Consider the following 19,009-nt stretch of genomic DNA (forward strand, 5'->3'; position numbering starts at 1 on the left):
TTGATTCAAATGCAGGTAGCAGAGCTACACGCAAGCCATTGAGTGGACAGTGCTTAGTGTCAGAGGCAGCAAACATGGTGAAAAATCTTTTTAAAATCCTGGCGCTTTTTGTTTTCCTCAGAGTGGCGTACGTTGTTTTGCTTCTTTTCCACAGCAAAGGCAGCACTGTAATTTATTCTACAGAGCCACAACTGATGAAAAATGAAAATGACACACTTTTCCAGTGGATAAATGATCTCATCCAGCTGAAGACAGAAGGTCCAAATGAAGTCCAAGAAGGGACACAGATGCCACCTACTACAAATACTACGAATACTACGACCACTACGACTTTGGGACCCTGCCCCGACACCCCTCCAAATCTTGTGGGTCCAATCCATGTGGAGTTTGATTCTACACGAACTTTGGATGAGGTGAGAAAGGAGGTCGGATCTCCTCTTCAGTTAGGAGGACGGCACAAACCAACAGACTGTATTGCCCAACAGAAGGTAGGTGAATAAATGGAGAAACAAATGAATAAATGAACATGACAATAATTGGAACCGTTTGGGAAAAACTTGTGTGAGGCAGGTGGGGACCTTCTGTGTAGAGGGTACATTCTGCGGCTTCCTCCCACAATCCAAAGACATACAGATTGGGTTAATTAGTGACCTTAAATTGCCCCAAGGTATGAATGTGAGTGTGAATGGTTGTCTGTCTCTATGTGTCAGCCCTGTGATAGTCTGGTGACATGTCCAGGGTGTACCCTGCCTCTTGCCCAGTGTCAGCTGGGATAGGCTCCTATCATTCCTAGGTACACGTATGGCTAAAGTAAATTTAAGGATTCTCTTGGAGTATATGTACATACATGGTCTTTTTTGAAAGGTAATACTCAGATTTTTTCCCGTTCAACAGTCAGAATCACTGTAAAAAAAAAAAAAAAAAAAACATGTCAGAGAAAAAGCCACTCAGTGAGTTTATTGCAAGAAGTCTCCACCTCTCCATACATAAGCCAGAAACTAAAATACCCAGCTATTCACTGGAAAGTGAAGAGGGAATGTCAGCTTTGGTTTTGCAGATATGTATCAACAATTCAGTTTTTATTTAATGCTATTTTGATGCTGTACTTTAGTTTTTTTCTTAGCCTCAGTAAGATTTTAAACGCAGCATTTTTACGTCCATCAGCAGCCCTGCCTTCTAGAAAGTAAATGCTAGGTGGGGGTATTGCACCAAGCAGGATCCCTCAGCCAGGGAACATCTTAAAAAGCAACTCCTCTGAACATGTGTAAACAAATAGTGACATTCAATACTCAGCGAAGTGACACCTGATATATTTAAGTTTAGCTTTTATAATTTCAGATCCAAAACATTTAAAACTATAACCAAATATTTTTCACAGGTGAGCTGACAGCTTCCTGGAGCAGCACTGAGAGGGCAAAAGGGGTTCAGTTACAGCAGAGAAACAATTGTAAAAATAAAGAAATAAAATAAAATAAAATAAAAATAGAAATAAAATAAAAAAAATACAATTTTAAATTAAAATAAAATAAAATAACACAAAATAATAAATTTCCTTTCATGGCCATTGATTGTAGTTTCAGTCATTACCTACAGAATTTTTTTTTTAAAGGAGCGTGTTTACTACTTGAATCACTATGCAAACGTGAGATGAACTGTCAGCAAGTTACTGTTAAATGTAGTTAAACTAGTTTATCTACATGTATCAAAACAAATAAAACAAAACCACACTGTACGTGCTGCAGTTGTCTACAAAATAAATAACCACTCAAACCAACAGATCTTTACACTGATCTCTGAATAAATAAAATATAAAACTACAAAGTAGGCCATGTTTACTTCCAACAATTGGGCTAAGTGCGCTCTCCTCTCCTCTCCTCTCCTCTTATTTCTCAGATCCACCCACAGCTGCTATGCAGTGGTGGAATGTCACCAAGTACATTAACTCAAGTACTGTACTTATGTGCTAATTACACACTTGAACTTCACCTGTTTCCATTTCCTGCTACTCCATGCATCTACTTCGCTGCATCTCAGAGGGAAATATTGAAGTTTTTACTCCAATACGTTCATTTAATCATTTATAGTTACTCAACAGATTGAGATAAAAAAAAAAGAATATTCAACAAATAAATCAAGGTGTAATATAGCTTAAAATACAACTGTACTGATCCCCAGGGGAAATTACAAGCTACCTAGCAGTATATAAAGTAAATAAAATTAGCCCGACGTGATGAACATATTAATGCATCATTTTAATCCAGTAATATAATCTATATTATTTTGAAACGGGCAATTCTGCATGGATACTTTTACATTACTTACTTTAAGTGTAGTGTGATGGTCATACTTTCATGCTTTCACTTTAAATGCAGGGTGCTCTTGCCACTTTTACGTCACCACATAGGATACTTCGTCCACCTCTGCTGCTATGGTGTCTCTCCTATTTGCCATACAAATAAAAACCCTCCTCAAATATACACAGAGTTAATAGTATGTATATTACATGCAGGACATGCACATACACACACACACACACACACACACACACACACACACACACACTACAAAAGCCCTTTCTCCAGGGTCCTGCCCTACAGGAGTATCCGCCTCACTGCCAGTAGGAGTTCACTCTTTTCTATTTATGATGCTACACCCGACAAACTTGTTCGTTGTTACTGTAAGCTATTCGGCTTAATGATGGGATGTTGCTGAAGTCAGGCTGGCTGTACTGAGATGATTTATTAGTGTACGTATCTGTGACTTAATCAAAACATGACACAACTTTTACCGTTGACCTCTATTTAAACTCAGTCACAGATATTCTAATTTTGATGAGGTTTTTTTTTTTTTTTTAGTTTATTTAAGAAGAGACAGTGCAGATTAATAAATACACATTGGAATAAAAATGCCAGTATAAACCAAAAGGCTATTTTTCATCTGTAGTCCCTTGGCCAAGATGGCTAGCTAAAATAAAACAAACAAACAAAAAATAAATCTGACACAAAAAATAAAAAGAAAACAGGACATACACTTTAAAAGACTTATTTGAACACATCAACAAGAAATGATTTTAACATGATTTTTTAGTCACAAGAATCTAATGATCATCAAAAGTGTGTTTCAGTGCTAAAACTTGACGCAAAGTTGGTGCAGTATAAAAGGACATACAATTTTTAAAAGCACTAGAGGCAGTAATGACATATTCATATGATAGTCGACATATCCATAATGTAATTTCGACAGGTTGCAAATTTCTCACTTGCTAAAAATTAATTATTAGTATCAACACTAAACCTTTACAAGTGTCAATGCTCATTTATTTAACATTACAGGTATCATAAATATAATTCTACATACCTAAAATTCAAGTCTGACTGGTCAAAGTTAAATTTTTGTTGCGTCAGCTTGGGATGAAACTACTAAGAATGTAATTTTGGACATCTAAAATTGCATTTAAGATATCTAGAATCACATTTCAAATATCTGAAATACAATTGTAACCATCCATCCTGTCACAGCTTGTCCTCTTGAGGGTCGCCGGGGGGCTGGAGCCTATCCCAGCTGACACTGGGCGAGAGGCGGGTTGCACCCTGGACAGGTCACCAGACTATCACAGGGCTGACACATAAAGACAGACAACCATTCACGCTCACATTCACACCTACGGACAATTTAGAGTTACCAATTAACCTGCATGTCTTTGGACTGTGGGAGGAAGCCGGAGTACTCAGAGAAAACCCACGCTGACACATGGAGAACATGCAAACTCCCTCCTGGGATTGAACCAGAAACCCTCTTGCTGTGAGGCGACAGTGCTAATTGAACTTTAGATATCAAAAAGGGAATGTCAAAATGTCATTATGGATTATACTTTAATTATATATGCACATATCCAACATGAATATGCTTGTTTGGGCTTGATATCTGCAATGATAATTCTAATTTAGGCTACACATCCAAACTCAATATGCTCATTTAAAAGCTGACCAATGTCTTTGTAGTGGGCTACTTCAATGATATGATGCCTGCATATCCAAAAATGTTTGTTGCAACAGATTCTCACGCCGACCTTGTCACGTATCGACGTTTGTTGCTATGTCAGACATATTGTAAATGCAATTTTTCATATCTGAAAAGGGTTCAAAATTACATTTCCACTTGTCCCAATACTTTTTCAACATGTGGTAATTCAATTGTAGATATCTGTAATCATTATTCTTACTACTAAAAAAGGAATTACTAAATTTCTATAATTAAAATATAGAAAAATGTAACTTTCAAGTGTAAAAATACATTTGTAACATATCTTAAATATCTTAAATTAACCTTTAAACTAGTCAAATGATAATTTGACCTGTCATTTCCACCAGCAGAAACTAAATAGCAATTAGTCAGCCCTAAATGTTTAAACAGCCTGACATAACTGCCATTTTGGTAGATGCCTTAGGAAAGACATTTACATGTAATGGGAGTTATTATCAGGATTAAGCGGAGCGATTCGAACATTTGAAAGTATGTAACGGTAGTCTGCGGCTACTATATTTAGAATATTGTCACCACTTTACCTTGCCACCAAAGTCACATAATAACTCCCATGTTCTGCCAGGTAAAATTACTGTTGTTGTCATATGAGTGTGGTGGCTGTAAAGAGAGCATAGATGGAGATAATGGCTTGAGTTCCCTGTTGGAAAGGGCTGTCTGACAGAAAGGTAAAGTGGTGAAAATATTCTAATGATACTGTACAATTAAACTGATATAGATTTTTTGGTGTGGGCTTTTCTTAAAGGTGGATAAAAACTGTTTTGCTGTCAGTCCCATTCACAGCAGTACATTGCCTTGCCTCCATGACAGTACTCCTGTCTGCTTCTCTAAAGTGGGGGTGTGCCAACCGACATCCACTGTAGATAATACACTGTCTATGGATAAGCACCTCATACAAACCCACATCAAAAAATCTGTCCTTTGAATGACATTCTACGTTTTATGTGAAAGTAAACTTTCTAATTTCACTCGTTCAGGTGGTGATCATCATCCCATTCAGAAATCGGCATGAGCACCTTAAGCACTGGCTGTATTACCTCCATCCTATTTTGATTCGACAGCAGTTGGACTACAGAGTGTATGTCATCAACCAGGATGGAGAGGAAATATTCAACAAGGCTAAACTGATGAACGCAGGCTTTGTCGAAGCACTGAAGGAATATGATTTTGAGTGCTTTGTCTTCTCTGACGTAGATCTGGTTCCTATGGATGACCGTAACCTCTACAGATGTTTTGACAGCCCCCGACACTTGGCTGTGGCTGTAGATAAATTCAACTTTGAGTTACCCTATTCAACCATCTTTGGTGGGGTTATTACATTGTCCAAGGAGCAGTTCTTGAAGGTTAACGGCTTCTCGAACTCTTACTGGGGCTGGGGTGGTGAGGACGACGATATGTATAAGCGAATTTACCACCATAGAATGTCCATTTCTCGACCTGACTTGGTGACAGGAAAGTACAGGATGATCAAACATGAGAGAGACCTGCACAACAAACCTAATCCAAGGAATCCTGACAAACTAAGCAGAACTCATGTGACCATGAATGAAGATGGGATTAATTCCTTAAAGTACACAGTCAAGGAGATTGTGAAGGATAAACTGTACACGTATATTACTGTGGATGTTGGGGTTCCACCAAGCTGAATGAGGACAGAACCTGTGGATCTGCTGGATTGATTCACTGGTGTCACAGTGTCAGACTGAAACAAAAGACGGTGGAACTGGTGTGATTTTATGTTTTTAAAATCTCTGAAAATCTACTTTGTTAAGACTAATGCAAACCTTTGTGTGTGTAAATGTCAACTAAAGTAAATGTAAACTATATGAATATGAAGTACAGAGTTTCTTTCAGTCCTTGAATGACAATTGTTACTTCCAAAATCGAGCATGAAATACTCTATACAGTGATCTCTCATTGCTTCACACATGATTCAATAAGCACAATTACCTTTAAATGAACACGTGATGCATCAAGCTACACTGATGGATTCAGACGTAACAACAGCTCATGAAGATGGAAAGATGTGGTTTGGACAGGAGGATATAAGAGACATCCTCAGGATTGTTAAATCCAGCTGATTTGCATGTATTGGAAGGACATTGATCACATGTGGAGTGGATGACACCAGACGACAGCGTTTGGCTGGCCAGTGAGGTGAAAAGGGGGTTTTATATTTTGTCTCTCATTTATACATGCCTCTATTGTCATCAAGACATTGTATTGACTGTATTGGTGTTTACTTTTCCTTTTTGAGGAAGGGTTTACTGCTTTAAGTTATTTATGGTAATTTTGAAGTTAGACAGTGTTCTGCAGAACTGATGTGATGATTGTACCTTTGCTTTGTGAGCTGTAACAGTGGGCTGCAAAAATCAGTTTAATTCTTTTGAGTTATTGATTTGATTTCTGCACTGAGTACTTTTACTTTCAATGCTTAAATGCATCTCCTGACTGTACTTACATTTACAGTGCAGTCTTGGTTCTGAATACTTCCTCCACGTCTGCTGCTGATATGGCAAACGTACCATTGCTGGGTTTTATTTTCTTGTACCACCTGTACTGACGTTTTGGAAACTCACATGTTCACTTTGTTTAACAGAATGTAGATATCACGACTGCAGAACTTCATCTTCTTCTTCCTTTTTTTGGTGGCACCTCTCCAATTCTTTGGCAGGTGCCAGAGTCTCTGCACACAGCACAACAACTGCCCTCATAAAATGTTTAGGGGGAGATACTGATGCTAATAGGTGACTTATGATAAGTAATCATCATTCAGTACACCTGAGTAAGAGCAATAAGGTCTGGTGCATCTGGAGTTGACAGTCTCTCTTTCTCTTTTCAGAGAAAATATAAGAGACACCTTAGAGAAAGTGTTTTAGAAAACTGAGAGGACCTGTAGTAGAATGTACAGCCTCTATGGTTCAGCCCATGACCAACAAAAATAAATTAGATTTATGGTGTAAACCCTGTGAATGAGTTAGGAATTACTTTAATTTGTGCATTTGCTCGTGAAATCACGATTGCAAATTGGAACATCACTAACAAACATTATTTACCATACCACCTCTTTATAGTTAGCAGATCTAGTTGCCTTCTTTACTGGTACAAAAACATTGGCAAACCAGAACTCCCAGAACTGTCGCCATCCTCCTGCCCTATTGTCGTGTTGCCGGCTCCATGCTCAACCCTCCATGTGTCCGACCTACAGCCAGGTAGTTTTTCACTGGCTGCCTTTCCTGACCTTCAGTCCCCAAACTGTCTTCATGGCTGTGTTTGAGAGGGCCCTTGTCTCTGGCCATGCTCCAGATTGGTCATTTCTCTGTTCCCATCCTCTTAAGGGGTCCTGATTACTTCGCCAACCTCTGGGCCATCTTCCAGAGGGGTCCGGTTGCCATTTTCCCTATCGTCCTCCAGAGAGGTCCTCCAAGGGGTTCACATCTCTGACTTCCAGAGCAGTCCTGCATATGTCGCAGACCTCCAGGTTGTCCTCCATAGTGGCTCTTGGTCACCCTCCAAATCTGCTCTGCCCTTCAGTCCTGTATCCTGCTCATACTCAAGTACTGCTCCACCTATCGACTCTGATCCAGTCACCCCCAGTCTTGTTCTCGTGGGGCAGCTGGGTGCATCCCTTCTGCAAGCTATATTCAGTGACAAGAAATCCTGTCTGACCAAAGATGGCGCCACACTCAGTTCTGGAGCCAGTACATCAATACTTCCTTCCTACCCTTCAGCCAAGGCAGACATGGTTCACAGCACCCCGAACTTTGCGATTTCCACCATCGTCATGGTAATTGACTCTCCGCTGCCAGGGTCCTTTGTGTCCTAGGAATGGTCATTTGTCTCCAACCGGGTCCAAATGATAAAGTTCTTGAAGCAGAGGTCAACATTACAGAGAGGCCCTATGACTGCCCTGTTTACAAACAGACTGCATTATCTGTCATGCCAGAGGAGAACTCTATGCCGCTGTCTGACACTCCTAACAGGAGTAAAATATGAAAATCATATTTGAAGGTCTGGAGGAGGAGTTCTCTGAGGAGGAGCAGGAAGGGAGATGAGCCTGGCTTAATGACAGCCTCTATAAATGGGACTGAGTTCAGGTGTGGGCCGATTTTGCACTACCTGCTGCAGAACCCTGGGCTCCAATGACAACAGTTAATAATAGTGATAATAATAATAAACTTTATTTATATAGCACCTTTCATACAGGGAGGTGTAGCTCAAAGTGCTTTACAACAAAATAAAAACAGACAAATACAATTAAAACAACAACAACAACAAGCGCAAATCCTGCACAATGAAACCAAGAACAATATAATATGTAAAAGATAAAAGTGAAACAGCGGAATGCATGGAAGCAGATAAAAAATGTGAAGGATGGGGATAAAAACCAGGGAATAGTGAAGCAGTGTTGAATAAATAAGTTTTCAACTGCCGTTTGAAAATGTTCACAGAGCTTGTATCTCTTATATCCTTGGGTCGTGACACTATTCCCGTGACTCCACCAGCTCCACACCACCGGCTTCTCCCCCTACCTCACCTGTGCACAACTGCCAATCCCAAAGGCCTTCCCCTTCTGTTCCTCTTTCTTCACCTGCTCCTCCTCCACCATGCTGATGTCACTTTGTATCCTGGAGAGGAACATTTGCAGACATTTTAAGAGACAGACCCACACACAACAGGCATTAGGCCCACCTAATACGTAAACAAGGAAGGTGCAGGCGAGTAAATAAAAACCTGTCCGCTCGCTCTTTAACTTGGAGCACAACTGCAGAGAGAGGTGCAGGTAGCAGAGGTGTAAGAGAGAAGATGAGTGGACAGTGTTCAATGTCAGGGGCAACAAAAATGGTGACGAAGCTCTTCAACATCCTGGTGCTTTTTACTTTTCTCAGTGTGGCATGTTTTGTTGTGCTTTCACTCTACAGCAAAGACAGCACTTTGTGTGTTTTTCAAAAGCCACAACGTATGGCAAATGGAAACGACACACTTTCCCAGTGGATAAATAAACTTGCTCAGCTGAAGAATAAAGCTCCAAATGCTGGCCAAGAAGAGACACAGATGCCACCCACTACAAATAAGACTCTGGGACCCTGCCCCGACACACCTCCAAATCTTGTGGGTGTAATCCATGTGGAGTTCAATTTTGCACGGACTTTTGATGAGGTCAGGAAGGAGGTCACTTCTCTTCAGGAAGGAGGACGGTACAAACCACCAGACTGTATTGCCCAGCAGAAGGTAGGTGAATGAATGGACAGACAAATGAATAAATGAACAGAATGATTGATCTTTGATTGCGGGAATCTGTTTTTAAAAAGAGGTGTAAAAACTGGTAAAGGTGCAAGGTCCCCTTAAAGGGATCGTTTGGAGTTGTACAAAGTACTTATCCATAGTCAGTGTATTACCTACAGCACATGGTGGTCGGCACACCACCAGTTTTGAGAAGCAAGCAGGAAGCTAAGCAATGTACTGCTGTGGACGGGGCCGGGCAGCAAAAACGTATTTTAGCTACCTAGGGAAAAAAATTACATAAAAAAACTTCACCTTGCCACCCAGGCAACCTTTTCCAATGGGGAACTGAAGCCACCAGACTTCTTTGACAAAAGCAGTAATTTTACTTCTTAGAACAAGGAACTGCTGCTCTACTGCTACCCCAATAAGTTAGTTAGTTTGTTTTTGTGTGCCAGCAACTTTCTTGTTCTCTGAGGTAAAACTGTGTTTTTGTTTGGTGTTGAAGAGAGCAAAAATAACACGTTATTTCCCAAAAAGGGCTGTCTGGTGGTGAAAATATTCCTTATGTCTTAACATGTTCTCAGGTGGCCCTTTTTTAAGGTGGCTAAATGTTGTTTTTGCTTAGCTGCCCATGGCATTACTTGACCAAACTGGGGTTGTGCCTACTGCTATGTGCTGTCAATAAGTACCTTGTACAATCCCACTTCACAGATTTGTACTATCTCTTTAATGGTGATCTACATTTATGTGAAAGTAAACTTTCTAATTTCACTCGTTCAGGTGGCGATCATCATCCCATTCAGAAATCGGCATGAGCACCTTAAGCACTGGCTGTATTACCTCCATCCTATTTTGATTCGACAGCAGTCGGACTACAGAGTGTATGTCATCAACCAGGATGGAGAGGGAGTGTTCAACAAGGCTAAACTGATGAATGCAGGCTTTGTCGAAGCGCTGAAGGAATATGATTTTGAGTGCTTTGTCTTCTCTGACGTAGATCTGATTCCTATGGATGACCGCAACCTCTACAGATGTTTTGACAAGCCCCGACACTTGTCTGTGGCTGTAGATAAATTTAACTTCGAGTTACCCTATAAAACCATCTTTGGTGGGGTTATTGCATTGTCCAAGGAGCACTTCTTTAAGATTAACGGCTTCTCGAACACTTACTGGGGCTGGGGTGGTGAGGACGACGATATGTATAAGCGAATTATCCACCGTGGAATGTCCATTTCCCGACCTGACATGGTGACAGGAAAGTACAGGATGGTCAAACATGACAGAGACTTGCACAATGAACTCAACCCACAGAATCTTGTCAAACTGAAGCAAACCCACTGGAGCATGAATACAGATGGAATTAATTCATTAAAGTACACAGTCAAGGAGATCGTGAAGGATAAACTGTTCACTTACATCAATGTGGATATTAATGCTCCACCGAGCTGAATGAGGATGGAACCTCTGGATCTGCTTTTGACTATTGATTCACCGGTGTCACAGTGTCAGACTGAAACAAAAGGAGGTGGAACTGGTGTGATTTTGTGTCCTTAAAATCTCTGGGAATCCAGTTTGTCTTGGTGTTGACCTGTGTGTGTCTGTCCAGGTGAACTAAAGTAAATGTGAACTTTATGTCAACCATTACTCTGTGTCTAAATAGTATTCCGTCATACCTTCACATGTGATGCATTGAGCTACTCTTGGTGATAGATTCAGACACAACAACAATCTGAAAATGACAAAGGGAAGATGTGGTTTGGACAGATGGACTCAAAAGACATTTTACATCCCACCTTAACTGTTATGTATTGTAAGGGCAAATACCACATATGGAATGGATGGCACTGAGGACAAACAACAGTGTTTGGTTGGCCAATGAGGTTGTGAAGGGGGGGTTGTATTTTGTTTTCCTTCTCTCAGTTATTCTGAATGTATTTACAGTACAATGCAATAACAACTGTCAGCGTCCACTGTAAATATGCAACATACTGGGATGTGTGATGAAATGAATCAGGGAAAATTAATTTAGGTATCACTCCACTGGTTGATGTTGAAGTCTTTTCTGAAGATGGGTTTACTACTTGAAGTTATTTATGGTTATCTTGGAATGAAATAGTGTTCAGCAAAACTGATGTAAAAACTGTTCCTTTGCTTTGTAAGTTGTAACGATGTTTTAGAAAATTGAGAAGAACTGAAATTAAAATGTATGGCCACTATGATCCAGCACCGAGCTTGCCTGTGAACATCAAAACAGAATGAAATTTAGGATGAGTGCACTATGAATGAGTGACAAACTACTTTAAGTTGTACGTTTGCTCAATGAAATTGTGGAGAAGCATCCACAGAAGAGATTCGTGTCAGATTTTAGAGCAGCACTGTCACTGTAACATAAAAAGTACTCTCAGAAATGCTAAGAAAATGTTATTTTTTATTTTCTCAGACTTTTATCTGACTTGTAAATTTAGTTTCTGTTGGTTTTCAGTGATACAGAGAGTTAAGCTGCTGAGCTGCAGCAGTCTCCTATGGTTGTGGTCAGAGCTGGACCCAGACATCTGGAGGCCCAAAAGCCCCGTTTCCACCAAAGACTTTGGTAAGGTACCCTTGGAACCAAAAGTAACCCTTCAGACAGGGTACCTAGACCCCCAACAGTACTCTTAAATGTGGGCGGGGTTGTTGTCACTCACTGCTCCGTCCAGCACTCACTGTATTTCCTCATTATCAGTGACACAGAGGGAAGTCTGCACCTAGTTTATCGTCCACAGAACGAGGCTGCACGCTGACATTTTCAGAACAAAATGGAACAGGCTGCAGTGAGAGTCTCTCTCCATGGGATATTTAAAGATAGCGGGTTTGTGCATTTAGTCCTTCTCAGGCAAGCTCAGGGGTTTAGTGTTGCCGGAGCCCACAGGAACGACGGTACTCAACGCTTTTTTTTTCTCCAAATAAGGATTGGGATATATGCTGTCCTGGTCGAAACTGATATATATAAATGCTTGAAGATCCACTCATTACTAAAAGTGTATGCTATAAAAAAAAAATAAAGTGATGGTCAGAGATGTCACAGTAAAATTTAAGGTGTGCTGACTGATTTGTGTCGTCAACTCATGCATTGAGTAACATAACAGGTTAACGTTCCACCTTAAAAGTCGCCGGCAGTGGGCCCAGCAAATTAAGAGCAGAGTGACCGTCCTCTATTGGCCAATCAACAGACGGCAGTGTTCACAGCTCCACCTTTTAGTGCCAGATCTGTGTGCTAGGTACCCCAGCAGAAGGGAGACCAAAAATGAGGACAGTACGGAACGGTTTCATTGGTACCTAACCGAACTGAACCGTACTGCTCGGTAGCAACGGGGCCATGGTTTAAGCACACAGAAAGTACAAGTAACGACTAGAGTGGGACCTAGTGGCAGCAACAATTTCTATAAACAGACTCTAGTATTTGTCTATTACCCACTAACAGCATAAAATGGTCCTTCTTGTCCGTTGCTTGATATGGATGGATGTTGTTGATATATGGCTTTTACTTTACATGGATATAGTCTTATCTTGCATTTGTAGATACAGCAACATACTGGGTTTACCAACAAAAGTTGTCCAAAGTGTTCCAATGCCTGCGAGGTGACATCCTTAATACAATCATGTTGGTTTTTAATGCAGTGCTGCCTGAGGGCTCAAAGGTCATAGACTTTCAATGTAGGTTTTCAGCCTTGCCCCTTATGTGTGCAGAGATTTCTCTGGATTCTCTGAATCATTTGATGATAATATGGATTGTAGATGGTGAATTCCACGCAGTTGTGCTTTGAGAAATGTTTGTCTTACACTGTAGGCCTATTTGCCTACAAGGCTATTCACTGAGTGAGGAAACTCATGCCTGAGCAGTTACGAGGCTCGTGGAGTACAGGTGTGTGAGCCTCATTCTCGATCTGTGCAACACATTCTCACTCCGGCCTCATCACATGTTGACATATCATGGACCTTCCACATCCAGATATGACATAAAAAGTACTCTGGGGGCATTGGTTGTTGACGTTCTGGGGCGTCGTGTCAAGGTCTGCCTGTTACATGCATTGTCTTCTTTCAAAATACCCTTCCATTCTAACAGGACGTTTCCTCCAACAACTAACACACACAGTTGGTTTAAGTAGGAAAAAAACAGCAGGATTTGGCTTTATAATCTTACGAGACGCGAACACAGCTCTCCTGGGTGATAGCTGTTGGTTGTTGGACCCATCCCTCAATCCCTCAGTCTGCCTAAGCGCCAGATTTCAATGACTTCGGAGGGCGCCCTGCCCTTCACAAAGAAAAGAGAACTCTCCCCTGGGCTCCCGCCAGCTTCTCCAAGATTGAGTCAGGCCGTCGGTGAACGTCTGTTGGCCTAGTTTTTGCGGTGTGTCCCACACCGTCAGCTCTTCGGCGTTGGCGTCGGCAGCTTTTCGGCCGATTGAGCATGTTGAATTGGCAGTGGAGCTTATCGGTGAAAGAGATCACTCTGATTGGCTGTTTAGGTTTTATACCCTCGCCCCTGTAGCGAGTGAATCTGCCTGTAGTGAAACCGGGGCTAACCGGTGCTTCCTCCTCAGGCTCCACTTCACTCAGCTGCCTGACAGATCCGCTGCTTCTTCCCACTTTAACCTGAATAACAAACCGGAGCTAGCTGGGAGTGGCTAGTGGAACGTTAGCCGCAGCATGACGGACGGACGCACAGCCAGTTATTAGCCTCAGCTAGTCTCTGAGCTAGCCCCGGCTCTCCGTTTGGATCCAACCGGAGCACCGAGCCCTGGTTTGTTATTCAGGTTAAAGTGGGAAGAAGCAGCGGGTTTATCGGGCAGCTGAGTGAAGTGGAGCCTGCGGAGGAAACACCGGCTCCGTCTGAATGTAATAGTCCATGGAGGTGCTGCGGTGCTTGGCTGCACAGATAGGTAACACCTCGGCTGTCAGGATGCACCACTCTGTTACTGTGATATAATTTAAGGCTTGGTGTCACTGGCTGTAGTTTGGGTGTTTTTCTGTTGGAAAAGGGGTTTATTTTGTGTGTAGTCTTGGTTACCCACAGAGAGCATACGTCCAGTACACTGGCCTATAGATTGGTGTGCCACACCCTCTGCAGCAAGACACTCTGATTTTTAATTGTTTTTTATAATATTGCTGTTAGGAACCCTGAATTTAATAAAAGCCTGTGATGGCATTTCGACCCACACTGACTGTTGGCTTTATTATTGAAGTTCACCTGTAGTTACACAATAGTGAACTTGGATGTTACATTTTGAACAGCTAAGCCTTTCAAGGATGCCCCTACCCAATCATGATACTTTCATCTCTTACCAGTTACCCAATTATACAATTAAGAAAATCAGCTTGAACTTTTAAAATCTGTATTGTACACTTTTAATTCAATCAATGATTAGAGTCTGGGAAACCTATGAGGAAGCAAATCTTAAACATTGTGATTAACACAACAGGTATGAGGCCCAACCTGAACAGCTTACAATACCAAGGAAGCTGCACCCAAAGAAAATAAAACTTGCCTGGTTGCTCTCTTGCTTGGGACATATTTAATTTGCCAAGAGAGGTTCAGGAAGAGGAGCTGTATGAGAGCGGCTGAGTGAGCAGTACTCAACGTCAAAGGAGGCAAAAATGCTGAAAAAACTCTTTAACATCCTGGCTTTTATTACTATTGTCAGTTTGCTATATTTTGTTGTGTTTCTATTCTTCAGCAAAAAAAACACTGTAATTTTTTTTGCAAAGCCACATCGTATACCAAATGGGGACGACACACTTTCCCAGTGGATAAATGAACACGTTAAACTGACGACTCAAGCTCCAAATGCAGGCCAAGAAGAGACACAGGTGCCACCGACTTTGGGAACCTGCCCTGACACCCCTCCAAATCTTGTAGGTCCACTCCGTGTGGACTTCAATTCAACTTGGACTTTGGATGAGGTGAGAAAGGAGGTCAGTGCCCCTCTTCAGGAAGGAGGACATAACAAACCACCAGACTGTATCGCCCAACAGAAGGTAGGTGAATGAATGGAGAGACAAATGAATAAATGTATATCATGACATTACATTAAACCACAGAAACCTTAAAGGGATAGTCTGGATTTTTTTGTAGTCGGGTTGTGCGAGGTACTTATCAATACTCAGTGTATTACTTAAAGTAGATGGTGGTCAGCATGCCCTTAGTTTGGAGAAGACAAGAGTACTGCCATGAACACTGAGAATGTACTGCTGTGAACAGGGCTGGCAGCAAAACATTTTTAGCCACCTAAAAAAGGCCAACCTGAATTAAACTCAATATCCGTTTAACTATATGCTACATTTAGAGTATTTTCAGTGGTGAAAATACTGTAAATATAACGTACACTTAAACTGATATAGATTTTTTTTTAGGTGGGTCTTTTTTAAGATGGCCAAAATTGGTGTTGCTGCTGCCCCTGCCAACAGCAGTGCATTGTTTAGCATCTGTGGTGGTACTCCTGCCTGCTTATGTCTACTGAAATCTACTGTAAATATGTACCTGATATAACCCCACTTAGAGAGTTACAAAATATCTCTTTAATGCATTTGTTCAGGTGGCGATCATCATCCCATTCAGAAATCGGCATGAGCACCTTAAGCACTGGCTGTATTACCTCCATCCTATTTTGATTCGCCAGCAGTCGGACTACAGAGTGTATGTCATCAACCAGGATGGAGAGGGAGTGTTTAACCGGGCCAAACTGATGAACGCAGGCTACGCTGAAGCACTGAAGGAATATGATTTTGACTGCTTTGTCTTCTCTGATGTAGATCTGGTTCCTATGGATGACCGTAACCTCTACAGATGTTTTGACAGTCCTCGACACTTGGCTGTGGCTATGGACAAATTCAACTTTCACTTACCCTATGACCACTACTTTGGTGGGGTTATTGCATTGTCCAAGGAGCAGTTCTTGAAGATTAATGGCTTCTCGAACACTTACTGGGGCTGGGGTGGTGAGGACGACGATATGTATAAGCGAATTATCTACAGTGGAATGTCCATTTCTCGACCTGACTTGGTGACAGGAAAGTACAGGATGGTCAAACATAAGAGAGACGTGCACAATGAAGCTAACCCAAAGAATCCTGGCAAACTGCTCATAACCCATTGGAAAATGAAAAAAGATGGGATTAATACATTAAAGTATACAGTCAAGGAGATTGTGAAGGATATACTGTACACTTATATCACTGTGGATATTAATGCTCCGCTAAGATAAGTGAGGATCGAACATGTGAGTTCACTGGTGTCACAGTGTCAGACTGAAACAAAAGGAGGTGGAACTGGTGTGATTTTATGTCCTTAAAATCTCTGGGAATCCAGTTTGTCAAGTCTGTCTTATTTAACCAAGGGCAGGTGTGTGTCTTTGTGTTGAGTTATGCAAAACCTTTGAACGTGTGTGTGTGTGTGTGTCTGTGTGTGTGTATGTATCTATGTGTCAATGTGAACTAAAGTAAATGTAAACTTTATGAATATGAAGTGCAGAGTTTCTTTCGATCCTTGAATGGCGAAGATTACTTTCAAAATAGAGCATGAAATAATCTATACAGTAATCTCTCACTGCTTTGCATGTAATTCATTCTACGCCCTAGCCTACGCACATGGCCCACGCCACTGTGAGCATTTTCACCTAGTCTGGGGCCATTTAGTGGCCGTTTTGGTAAGGAACCGGAACCAGGGTGAGAGAGACAGGATCTGGAATTCGATGGATGCGCCTTTCCGTCAAAATAAAAGCACCAAGCTAATAAAAATGCAGTGAAACTTTTTAATTTAAAGAATATAATTTACAAGAAAAGCCCCAAGCCATTAAGTTAACCTTTTTGTTTTATTGTAAATCAATGGTGCGCCAGAATTTAAAGTTTTACTTTGGTGAATTTGATGAATTCCGGATCCGCTCTTTAGACCGGAACCAGAATCCAGACAAAATTTAGAGTGAATGGAAACCAGGCTCTTCCCTGTACGTGAAGAGCCTGGTGAGGCGAGGCTAATTTTCACCTGTGCAGTGGTGTTTCTGTGTCACTCTGCAGTTACACCTCCAAAACAGCGGTCGGCAGCAGGGTTTCTGTGAAGTGCTGTAAAGTTTAGCTGATTCAAAACACACCCAAAACACACATTAAACACACATTAAACATGGCTTAATAGAGACAATCTCAAACACAAGTACACAAATCAGCTTCACTATAACTCACAGCATTCACAGACAAACACTTGACTTTATCTAGACACATTTTCCCAACATGCTAGCGTTATTAGCACAAGCCTATGGCATTTTACATTGTATAAATTAGCCTAGCAGCTGGCAAACTTTTCCTCTTCTCATATAAAACCAGGGACAACAGCAACATTTAACAAAGGTAGCATTATAAAATTTGGCCCCATTACAACTCACAAGGTTCACTGACAAAACAACTGTCTAATACTAAACATGTTTTCCAAACAAATATAACATGCTAACGTTATTTTACACTGTATAAATTAGCCTAGCCTAGTTTGTTTGGCCAATGAGATGAAAGCTGGTTTTATATTTTGTTCTCCTTTACACAGTATTTTCTAATTTCCATGTAGTCATTGTATTGATTTTGCATCAAGGCATTTGTTGTTACTGTACAGTGCAATAACAATGTATATTTATTTTGTACTTGACATTACAGTTACTGTTAATCCACACTGTAAATATGGGACATACTGGAAAGTGTGATGAAATCAATCAGGGAAAATTAATTTTGGTGGCAGTGATGCAGTGACTGATGTTTACTTTTCCTTTTTTGAAGATGAATTTCCTGCTTTAAGTTATTTATCATGTCATTTTGCAATTAAATAATGTTCTGCAAAACTGATGTGATGATTGTACCTTTGCTTTGTGAGCTGTAACAGTGGGCCTCATACGTATCCACCATGTGTTCTTATTTTGTTAATGCCCACTGATTTCTTCTCTTAGGTGAGAGAACATTTTTAAAGTGGCTGAGAGCAGCTCTGTGGGGGCGTGAACCCTTACAGAGTCGCTGAGGTCACATGTGAATCGTTGACCAACCCAGCCGTCATGTGTGTCATTTGAGGTTGGATGTGTCCAGGTGTGAATGGGTGCTCAGCTTGAAACTCAGAAGCTCACATGTGACCGAGAAGACAGAAGGGACTAACCACATAACAGGCAAATGACCAGTCACTTAGTTTAAGTGATTTACACACATTAAGGGTACAGTCCTTTCACACTGACTGCCTGAGAGACAGAGTGACAGTGTCTGCTGCAGGGCATGTGGTGCCTGGGCTGGGGTTGCTATGGTGATTAATTGGCTTGTTAACTAGCAGGCTGCCAGAGCCTTTTCTACATAAACAATGTTCAAAGTATTTCGGAATTTTTCAGTGTTATTTATTTTCCCGGAGTTTAAACGGCCTTATAAATGTAGTTCCAGGTAGTTTTCAGAGTCCCTGACTGCATGTTATTGTTTGGAATTAACATGAACTCCATCTAACCCCACCTGTTTCTCAACAGGAGATTGAAAATGCTCATTATCTCTGACAAACATATGGTTTCACTCACTTTAAGAAGTCAGGTGAGATTAGAGGAATATTTCACTCTCCTTTATTCTAATGTGGTGAGGGGCAAGAAGTGGAAAAAGTAGGAAGAGGAGCAACAACGCCATCTGGGGGAATTACACAGGAAATACTTTTTCAATTTTGAGTTGTAAATTAGGAATAGGGAACACAGACTCGTTACTGAAA

At 41.1% G+C, this 19,009-nt stretch overlaps 3 protein-coding genes across 3 annotated transcripts; all 3 read left to right on the forward strand.

Moving 5' to 3' along the window:
- Positions 1-7,974, forward strand: LOC125881895 (beta-1,4-galactosyltransferase 2-like). Its single transcript, XM_049565323.1, has 2 exons — positions 1-488; positions 5,019-7,974. The coding sequence occupies exons 1-2, from the start codon at positions 75-77 to the stop codon at positions 5,685-5,687; spliced, it is 1,083 nt and encodes a 360-aa protein (XP_049421280.1). The 5' UTR covers positions 1-74; the 3' UTR covers positions 5,688-7,974.
- On the forward strand, positions 7,966-12,380 carry LOC125881893 (beta-1,4-galactosyltransferase 2-like). Its single transcript, XM_049565322.1, has 2 exons — positions 7,966-9,273; positions 10,048-12,380. Exons 1-2 carry the CDS (start codon positions 8,848-8,850, stop codon positions 10,714-10,716), a joined length of 1,095 nt encoding a protein of 364 aa, XP_049421279.1. The 5' UTR covers positions 7,966-8,847; the 3' UTR covers positions 10,717-12,380.
- Positions 12,381-14,857: 2,477 nt separating this feature from the next.
- On the forward strand, positions 14,858-18,126 carry LOC125881896 (beta-1,4-galactosyltransferase 1-like). The gene is made up of 2 exons (XM_049565324.1): positions 14,858-15,282; positions 15,840-18,126. The coding sequence occupies exons 1-2, from the start codon at positions 14,902-14,904 to the stop codon at positions 16,506-16,508; spliced, it is 1,050 nt and encodes a 349-aa protein (XP_049421281.1). The 5' UTR covers positions 14,858-14,901; the 3' UTR covers positions 16,509-18,126.
- Positions 18,127-19,009: the final 883 nt, after the last annotated feature.

The sequence above is a fragment of the Epinephelus fuscoguttatus genome, linkage group LG21 (genome assembly GCF_011397635.1).
Source record: "Epinephelus fuscoguttatus linkage group LG21, E.fuscoguttatus.final_Chr_v1".
Classification (NCBI taxonomy): Eukaryota; Metazoa; Chordata; class Actinopteri; order Perciformes; family Serranidae; genus Epinephelus; species Epinephelus fuscoguttatus.